General features: G+C 41.1%; 1 protein-coding gene across 1 annotated transcript in view; it reads right to left on the bottom strand.

Annotated features, from left to right (window-relative positions):
- Nucleotides 1–396: 396 nt before the first annotated feature.
- Nucleotides 397–11,055, bottom strand: part of LOC145400781 (metabotropic glutamate receptor 6-like) — a 351,959-nt gene continuing 341,300 nt past the window's right edge. The window contains exon 18 of the mRNA XM_080273218.1: nt 397–593. Within this exon, the coding sequence (XP_080129344.1) occupies nt 397–593 (197 nt within the window). The remainder of the gene's footprint in view (nt 594–11,055) is intronic.

Here is an 11,055-nt window from a genome sequence, read left to right as displayed (position 1 = left end):
TTTTTTTTTTTTTTTTTTTTTTGTTACCTTCACTTTATCATCATCCAATCCTTATGCCGTCCTCTCCTTTTCCTCAAGGCAGCAAGCCGCATAACATTTATGAGTTCTTACAGTGTAAGGTGCTCATGCAAGACAACTTCTTTCAGTAATTCTCTTGCCAAACATCATTATAAAATAATGGTAAATGGAACTGCAAATTCTGTAAGTCTTCACTGGTTTACTCCGGGAGTGGTAGCGCGCTCCTGTAACCTAGCGGGGCTATATGATCCAATACAGGGTCCAACTCGGGGGAACGCCATTTCTCCCATTTCACTGATTTACTGACTGGTGTAACACCAAGAGGATATCCTTAATGTGTTCAGTATTTTGTGTAAACTGACTCCATAACACTTGCCACTAGAGCTGTACATCAAGGACATCCTGCAGAAGGCCATTGGCAGCAGGCAGCGGGTTTGAGGGTGCAAGGGTGGCCACAACGCCCCCACAGTGATGCTCAGGCGGGTCGCAGGGCGGCGGGCAGGTCTGTGTGGCAATGTGGCATCCACCAGGCGGACGCAGCTTCTCCTGTAGTTCATAGTCTCCTGGTAAGAGTACTGGAGAGAAAGGAGACGAGAACACTTTAGATGATAATTATTTCCGCCATTAAATGATTCTAACAATTTTCATCATTTGCATCTTAAAAAATTGTATTATAATTAGCTTTAAAGATTTCGCAACGCCCCCCCTTAAGCAATTTATTCTGAACCCTGCATCTCAAAATCATCTTGTGCCTTGTTGATGCAGAAATATCGACATTAAAACAATGTACTTAGCAAAAACGTTAAGTTATATTACGTAAAATAATTAGATGCAGAAGAGGTGCTAAAAGCCTTCAGTGACAAAGAATATGACCCACAATCTTGCAGCAGCATCACCATCATTTTCCTCAGTTCATCACTATTAACTGCAGACAGGTGGAAGAGAGAAAGGAAAGGGAATTTTCGTTTCGTGTATAAAGGCTCCAGCATGCTAGCATGCGTCGGCCTTGGTCACCTAACAGCGGCTCCTCACACTGCTCGTTCTCTGACAGTCTCCCTGTTCAATCCCTTTCCCCTGATGTCACACTCAATGACCTCGTCGCAGGTATGCTTCCCATAACCCTACCGCTCAACGTTCACACCTCTCACCCTACACACCTAGCTGTCATCTTCTATCCTTGTCTCATTGCCAAACCAGTTCAGCCAAAACCTCCTCATCACAACGCTATTACATTCAAGTTTCATCCTTCCTCTCAGCTCTTCATTCGTGATTCTAACCTCCCTCTCCCACCCAGGCCTCTCATTCAAGGGCGCGCCGCTCATCGATCTAATAATTATCATCTTTTTACGACTGAGCCAACGAACATCCTCTACTTTTACTGCCCAGGTCTCACTACAGTACAGCATTATACTCCTAACATGCTGCATACAAGGAACTCTTAGTACGAAGAAAGAGCCCTCTCAGTGCCAGAAGAGGCAACAGCTCCTTGAACATCCTGCAACTACTCCTTACCCTAGGCACAGAACAGCTTCACCTTCAACACATAACATATCCCCCAAATAACAAAACCCCTCCACACACACACTCAAGAGACTCTCAAGGAAGATCAATCTTTACTCACCTTTCAGTCTCTTCATGCTCTCCAGTATACAGCACACAGGAAATCAGCATTATTCCTCAACCTACTTCTAATACTACTACATCTCTTATGCACCTACTTATCACATACACTGCATATGATGGAGTTTGCTTTGACACTACCGCCACCAGCCCTGGATATCATCACTCTAGTTCTTTTCTGTTTACTCTCAAACCCCTGTTCTCCATTCCATCTCTCCAATTCCAAAATCTTTCCTCCGTCTCCCTGTCTCTCATTCTCCAGTATCAACAATAAGCCTTCAAAGCTTGAAGCTCTCTCATTTCACTGGTCAAGTTAAAAAGCTTCAAGTATCAAGATAAACAATAAGACGATTAACACTGACCCCTGATGAATGCCACCATTCTCAAAACCGTCATCACCCAAACCTCCTCTTACTATCGCCTGGGAGACGGAATGGACGGAATTCAATCACCATTCAATTTAACATGAGCAATAAATATTTTTTTTTATTATTATTATCATCAAAATCAGCAACTCCAGTTTATCGTCCGTCATTAGTACTGAGAGTATACGAGAGGTAGGGAAGGAGAATTTGGGATATAATAATAATGATAATAACAATAAACATTATCATCATCATAATCATCATCATCATCACTGGTGGGTGAAGAGAGAAGGCAGGAACACTACATGAAAGATACCAGTATCATTAGCATCAAACACAGTCCCCAAATTCCCCTTTCGGGTCTTACCTCCGAATGGAAAAACAAGGCTTAATTCGGAGCTGGAGCGTCGGTTTTAAGTTGGGATTGAGACACGCATCCTAATAACCAGCATGCAGAAACAAGGACTGAGCCTCTCACAGGCGTAGATAATTTTCTCAAGTTCAATCCGCCAATGAGTCGTATTTGAGAATTGAGAACTTGAGCGATTTTGTATGGTTCATTAGCTTTTAAACAGATGAATACTTCAACATCATCCTTCAAGACAAAAACAGACGGTGTCAACAAAAAATTCTTCGTAAAAACTATTTGAATTTTACATAAAAAATATTTACCTGTCATGACATTACATAGGCCACGTTTTGTTCACTCGTATAATTGTTGCCAGAATAATTTCCAGCGTTTGATGATATTGTATAAGTGTCGCTAGCAATGCCCTCATTTCTTGCATTACAGTGGCATCAGTGCTGATGTACAGTATCAAGTAGGCTACTATGCTATAACCAAACACTCTTGTATACATACCTATACGACGGTGGCTGATCTGTAGTTTATTATACAATTTTATGTCTACAAGAGCTCGTACTGTGAAGAAAACAAAGGTACCACATGGTCAATAATTCTCTATGCTTCACCATCACTTACAAAATGATAGTTAAGTTGTACACGTTTGTACAGTACACTGATTAATAGTTTCGTAGCCTATTCAGCTCGTTATAACACAGATCCTGGTTTACGGCTCCTTCTCCCACATTATAACTTTGATTATATTAACAGTATATAGTACACTTATATATACGCTGTCCATGACTATTGAAATTTCTACAGCACAAATGCAATCATAACATAAGCACTTTTACACTTTACATTCATCACTATTGTTCAGACACAGTGATAATGTACGCTACACGTACACAATTCTTTACTAGTATTTTTTTTTAATTGGAAGCAATGCTGGGAACGCTACTAATAAAATGTAGCGGCGCTCCCATTCCCGTTACTAGCTCGAAAAAGTAGTGGCGTTACTGGTTTCGCTACTTGATAAGAAATGTAGCGGCACGCCCGCTCCCGCTCCCGCTACTTTGGATAAGAAAAAGGTAGACAAAAGGAAAGATTAACACAAATCTGTATATTATAGCAATACACTATATACTGTTTTCGATAATATTAGTCTAAGTGGTTATGTTGTGTACCAGTAATATTAGTATACTGTATACTCATACTAAAAAAAAAAAAAAATCATATACATGTCGGTGTCACTTTAATGAAGCTTAGAGCCGATGGTACAGGAAAAAGCTATTTACTGTATAATGTAACAAATGTTCTTTTACACTGTTACCTAGTATACCTACTGAAAGTAACATACGTAAATAAAAGGCAAACAAATGTTGCTTACCATTGATACATATTATATAGATTTATTATTTCCAATGATACCTGTTTAAGATATGTACGAAAACGAAAGTAAAAATGAACTGGGGCTTTCTTTTAAAGGCTATTTATACAATAGCAATTTTTTTTTTTTCCATTACTTTAAGCTAAAAGTATCATACTGTTACGAAATAAAAACGTAGTAAGGATTACTTTGTAAGAGAGATTGAGGGAGAGAGCGGGAGTTAGAGACGGGGATAGTTAGAAGTGTGTGTGTGTGTGTGTGTGTGTGTGGCCTACATCTAGCTGACATCCTTATTTATCTTTACTTAATTTAAATGATCGATAATTAACTAGCAAATTCCTGTCTAATTATTGCACATTACTAATAAATAATAAATAAATTACTGATGTAATGTAGAACAAACATCATTAGTTGACAGAACTGACGAAAGTATTTTTCGTCATTAATAAATACAACCAAACCGTCGGCATATCTGTATGTACTCACCGACTCCGAACCTGTATTCGTCGCGTGAGTAGCGAGGTGCGCGGTAACGCGTGAGTACGGCCAAAAAGTAGCGGCGCTCACAGTTCCGCTACTGGCTAAAAAAAAGTAATGGCGTTACCACCATAGCTATTAAAGTAGTAGCGGCGCTATTCCCAGCTTTGATTGGAAGTATTGTAGTGTAGGCTGCTCTTACAATGACTATCATTAGTAAATGATGGTAATGTAGTAGCGTATTATGCAATTCTTGCTGCAGGCTTTGTAACCTACCAAAAATTGTTACATCAAAATACATACTTTTCACTAGAGCTACATTCTCTACTTAGATTCATGCGGAGGATGACCGCTGACTAAATATCGGTTATCTACAGCTTTTGTAACCTATACGGTTTATCTTGCCTGAATTACTAAAACTGCTAATTATTCAAAACATGGCGCTGTGAGGGGCTGATTTGAAAATAGTCAAAGGTCTGCTGCCAGTCAGCTACTTGAACCCGATATTGTGAAGTCAGTTTTGAGTCATGATTCATGAGCAGTAGACTGTAGCACCAGTCGAGCAGGGCAGTACTCCTAAGGTGGATGGAAAGCTGATGACAGGGAGAGCTGGAGCTCCCGTTTCATCAGTCCTCGGGACTAGTTCCTGACCATCCACCTTCGCTGAAATTTTTCAGTGTTTCAGTAACACAGACAGTGGGCCAGCATGCTCTCCAATACAAGTTTCTCTAATTGTCTGCACCAAGCTAAATGCACAGTACACACTACACTTCCTTTTCAAAATTAAAAGCAAAGTAAAATGGCATCAGAAAATCAGACCTCGAAGTCTCCAAGGGGGGGGGGGCATAAATTGACCCACCATTAGCCCCTCTTCCGGTGACGACTGAGAGAGATGCTTGGAACCACTGTCTGACTCACTTCATTTCTGCAACATTCGCAGCCTTTCCTCTAACTGTCTCTCTGTTGAACACCACCTTTCCTCCACTAAACCTCACCTTCTCTTGACAGACTCAACTGTCTGAGGCAACTGACAGCAAACCTCTTTCTCCTTCCTCCTACTTTCTCTATACTCATTTCAACGCCAAAGGTGGATGTTGCGTATATGTACGCAACGATTTATCTTGCTCTGGTGTTCCTGAACTTGATTCTTCTGACCTCTCTACTCTCTGGCTTTCTTGTCATTCTCTGACTAAATATATCTGTGCTGTTTACTTATCCCCTAATTCTACTATCAAAATTCTCCGGCTATCTTACTTCTACGATGGAACACATTCTATCCATTTCAACTTTCTCTGAAATCTCCATTCTAGGATATATCAATGTTCACCACCACCTTTGGCTCTCCTCTCCTTTCACTGATCCACCTGGTGAACAAGCCTACATCTTTTCTATCCTTAATGACCTAGAGCAGCTTGTACAGCACCCTACCCGTATCCCTGACCACCTTGGAGAGAGCTCCAACATACTTGACCTCTTCCTTACAACTAATCCTTTTGCTTACGCCGTTAAACCATCCTCTCCGTTGGGCTCCCCCGATCACAACTTAATTACCTTATCCTGTCCTCTCGCTCTGGTACGGCCTGTGGACCCTCCAAAGAAAAGCACTCTGTGGCACTTTGGAGCTGCAGATTGGGAGGCCCTCAGACAGTACTTCTTTGATTTTCCCTGGAATGAGTACTGCTTCCATGGCCGGGAGCCATTTGAGTGTGCCTTGCGCTTTAAGGAGTTTATTCTATCGGGCATGGAAGCATACATTCCTTTCTCATATCCTTTGACTAATGTCAGAAAGCCTTGGTTTAATCACGCTTGTTCTAATGCTGTCTGCAACAAGGAAAGGGCCTATAAAGGGTACAGAGCCAACCCACCCCTGAATCACATCTTGTTTATGTTTCTGCCTGGAATCGTGCTAAGTCTGTTCTCCACACTGCTAAAAATAATTTCATCTGTACTAAGTGCTCTCATCTCTCCAACTCGAATTCTTCCCTGTCCTTCTGGCACCTTGCCAAAAACATTTCTAACAACATTACCTCATCATCCTTCCCTCCTCTTTTCTATTCTGATGGCTCTGTAGCTATTTCTTCTTCTGATAAAGCAGATCTCTTCGCTCAGACTTTCACCCCCAATTCCACCATAGATGATTCCAGTGCTGTTCCTCCATCACCTCTCCCCTCAGACTTCCTCATGGCTCCCATCACTGGCCTCAGTACTATCAAGGCATATGGGCTTGATGGAGTCCCTCCTATTGTCCTCAAGAACTGTGCTTCAGTGCTTACACCCTTTGTCTGTCAACTTGTACCTTTCCTTCTTGCTGGAAGTTTGCTCTCATTCAGCCAGTCCCAAAGAAGGGTGACCGTTCTCAACCCTCTAACTACCGTCCAATTGCTTTAACATCCTGTGTTTCAAATGTTTTCGAGTAAATAGAAAAATTTTTAAGCTTTTTTTCTATCACAACTTTCTTTCTGATCATCAGTATGGTTTCCGTCAGGGACGCTCCACTGGCGATCTTCTCACCTACCTTTCAGACTCCTGGTCATCCTCCTTTTGGGACTTTGGCGAAAGTTTTGCCATTGCATTCAACATCTCAAAGGCTTTCTGTCGAGTCTGGCATAAGTCTTTAATTCCCAAACTGCCTTCTTATGGTTTCTATCCTTCTATCTGTGCCTTCATCAATAGCTTCCTTTTGGTCGTTCTACAGTATAGCTGCTGTTGTAGACGGCCATCGTTCTTCTCCTAGATCTGTCAACAGTGGTGTTCCTCAGGGCTTTGTCCTATCACCAGCTCTTTTCCTTTATTCATCAATGACCTTCTAAGCTGTACATCTAAACCTATCCACTCGTACATTGATGATTCCACCCTTCACCTTTCCATTTGGTTCCCGCAATGTCCATCTCAGCAGTTACTTCAACAAACAATGGATGAGGCTATGGCACACCTAATGTCTGACTTGGCTCATATCTCTGACTGGGGTAAAAATAATCTTGTTATTTATAACTCAGTTTTTACACGTATCAACCCGATACAATCTTTTACAGTAGTACCCTCTAAGGTTTAATAATATCCACCTCAATCCTGCATCATCCTTGAACACGCCTGGGGTTTCATTCACTTGGGACTTATCTTGGAAAAATCATATTACATCTTATGTAAAATCTGCTTCCAAGAGATTAGGTGTGCTAAGCCGACTCCGTACCTTCTTTATCTGTGCACAATTGTTGACTTTATACACGGGTTTTATTCGCCCCTGTTTAGAGTACAACTCTCATGTGTGGGGAGGCTACACACATACAGGTCTTCTTAATAGGGTGGAGTCAAACTGCCGACCCTAACCCAACACCAACGACTGTAAGTGTCCAATAACTTTCTATATTGGACACTACCACTCACCAACTGATGACTCTCAGGCGAGGCACTTGCTTTAATATAGGGGACATCAATATGAGAGGAATCAACAGAAGCGGGAACTATTTCAATAGAGCAACTGTCAACCCCAAATAAATAATACACTAATACATATATACAGTCCATAAAAACCATAACCAACACAGGAAAAAATGTCACACCACTCTGATAAATTCGGTATCTCTCAAAAAGCCATTAGCTTATCAGTCATAACATGATCGCATCATCCGAGATGGTGGCAAGGGTGAAGTGGACGTCTGTTGCGCCACAGTAATTTATAAGTGAAGCACGTTCACGAATAAATCGCGGACAGCGCAGGTTGATATGACCGATGGATAATACCGTACCACAGATATCACAGTGTAGTGGAATTCACTGTTCTATATAGATAAAATGAGTAATAAAGGTGATGATACTATGTATAACCTTTACTACTAATTCCTTTTCTTTCAGGCGACTGGAATGATTAGCACATGTCCAGTCGCCAACCATCAGTTTGTATGTTGGTATACTGAGTCCGGTCCACTGACCTTGCCACATAAGATTTATTGATTTCTTTCCGAGGGAAAGACATGACCTTAAATCACAAGGAATTTCCCATGTCTCCTTGAGTTCCACAGCCGATTTTTAAATTAAGTCAGCCTGCTCATTGCTGTACATACGGTAATGACTAGGCACTCTGATCAACGTGAAGGACTTATTGCACAAATACAATTTATTAATGATGCTGCCCTGGATATCATTAGGATCAGTAGTGCACGAAGCACTTCCCTGAAGCGTTGACTTAGAATATGACAAATGAGTCATGTCGACAATTCAGAATATAGTCTATGGCATTCTCAATAGCAGAAAGCTCAGAGATTAATCATCATCATCATCTTCCCGACCTCATTTCCCACCCTAGGGCAGGGTGAGGAGTAGCAACGTCCAGACAGCCTGAGTTTCCCCAATTCAAAGTGCCACGCTCCCATTCACTCATCATTTAACCTCACGGATTCCTGACTCCATCAGATAGGCCAAAAAATTTTCACCACGTTCTGTAGCTTCACATACGCCTATCTAATGGAGTCAGTTCGAGCGCTGTCACGTTATAAAGGAGTCCCAAATCCCTGGTTATGTGCTTCTCCGCACAAAATTCATCCAGCCAGCTCAGTCTCCTGTCAGTCCCTTAGCCTCACCGACTTCCATACCTCTCTTCCTCACACACTCATCTACCATATCCCTCCACCTTCTTCTTGGCCTGACTCACCTCCTCCCTCCTTCAAATTCGCTCTGATATACCTTTTTCACCACTCTATTGCCATCCATTCTCTCCACATGATCAAACCATTTCAGTACACTCTCTTCGATTCTGGTGTCCACAGACTTCCTCACTCCACATATTTCACGAATCACACTATTCCATATCCCATTCACTTTCTGTACTCCACATACATTCCTCAGCAGTCCAATCTCCATTGCTCTTGTTCTTGACTTTTCATTTTCATGTCACACCATTGTCTTACATTCGTGTGTTAAAGTTGGCACAAACTCTCCTTCATGTAAGCCTCGAGCAACTCTGACACTCAAGCCTCTGTTTCTTATCAAGGCCTTCATTGCACCAGCTACTTTCCTTCCTTTTGCCACTCTACCTTCCACTTCTTTTGCAAATTTTCCTCTCTTTTCTATCACTGTGCCCAGGTATTTGAACTCTCTCACCAGTTCCAGTCTCTCTCCATTCACACTAACATCACACTGGGAGTCACCTTCTCTCTCAATAACAATAACTTTACTTTTTTCTACACTACTTTCAAGGCACGATGCTCACAGGAATCTACAAAACTCTGCAATAGTCTACCAAGTTCTTGTCCGATATTTGCAAGTAGTACTGCATCATCAGCATACAAGAAATCTGAGATATTCCATCTATCACTACTCATTACCAACGCCATCCCCCTCTCCATTACTCGTGTATTTACTTCTTTCATCACACCATCCATACATATATAGTGAACAACCATGAGGACATCACACAACCTTGTTGCACGCCCATATTGATCATGAACCAAACACTTATATTTTTTTGTGTGTGTGTGTTCGACTCTGGGCATAGGCTTCACAGCCTGCTCCTGAGGCCCAGTAGTCCTCCTACACACCATACACCTCTACATGTCACCACTTCGGCGCTAACACCCACCGTCCATATTGAATACATGCTAGGGGCTGTCTCATACAGGACTGGTGTATTGGTATTAGCGGGGGTATTTTTACGACATGTCGGCGGGTCTTCTGGTAGATCGGTAAAGTCGGCTTTGTATGAAATTCAAATCCTGAAACTGTTCCCTGCCCCAGCGAGGATTTGAACCTGTGTCCGGTAGGACCGCAGGCCACCTCTCTACCGATTGAGCCACCGCCTCCCCCAATTTACCCTTACACATGCCTCATTTCCATCATAAAATCTCTTGTATAAGTCAGCAACCAAAACCTAAGGGCACATTCAGTTGACCACATGCCACCACCAGAAAAAGAGGATTTGATGTACCATCAGTGCTAGATCTAATATTTACTAGGCAAGAAAATGATACTGACAGTTTAATATATCACCCTCCACTCGGCAAAAGCGATCATGCAGTACTAAATTATAACTTCAGGATAGCATATGAAATAGTAAACAGCAATGACAGTTACAAAAAGAGCCTAAACTACAAAAAGGGAAATTATCAAGACCTAAAGAAGTACTTCTTAGAAGTTGATTGGGAAAATGAGCTTAGAGGACAAGATTTAAATGCTGAATATAAAAAATTCTGTGAATTTTATGAAATAGGAGTCCAGAAGTACATCCCACAGCACAAAGAAGCAGATAAGAAAATACAGAAATGGTTCAATACAGAATGTAAAAAATCAAAAGAAAGAAGAGATTTGTTGTGGAACAGATACAGAAGACACAATAGTGAAAGGGCGTATAATAATTACAAACAGGCAAGAAACGACTATACAAGAATAAGGAGGGAAGCCCAAAAACAGTTTGAGGAGGATATAATAAATAAAAGTAGTGATCAACCAAAGCTGTTTTACAGCTATATCAGAAGCAAAACCTAAGTAAAAGATATAATACAATCCATTACGGACGAGGGAATCACTTATACACAAGAGAAAGATATTTGTGAAGCACTAAATAAGAATTTCCAATTAGTTTTTACAGAAGAAAAAAATTTTGAGAGGGACTGTGTGGAACACACATGTCCACACATACTACCAGATATACAAATAGCAGAAAAAGTAATACAGGAGGAGTTAAGTAGATTAGTGGTCCTGACGAAATTTCATGTTGGGTATTACGAGAATGTGCAAAGGAGTTAAATAAACCATTATTTTTAATGTTCAAGAAATCCTTGAGTCAAGGTAAACTACCTGATATTTGGAAAAAAGCAAATATTGTCCCCTTATTCAAGAAAGGAAATAGA

Source organism: Coenobita brevimanus, chromosome 53 (genome assembly GCF_032717465.1).
Source record: "Coenobita brevimanus isolate Jiangsu-jjx chromosome 53, ASM3271746v2, whole genome shotgun sequence".
Taxonomy (NCBI): Eukaryota; Metazoa; Arthropoda; class Malacostraca; order Decapoda; family Coenobitidae; genus Coenobita; species Coenobita brevimanus.
This window is presented reverse-complemented; position numbering and strand designations above follow the sequence as displayed.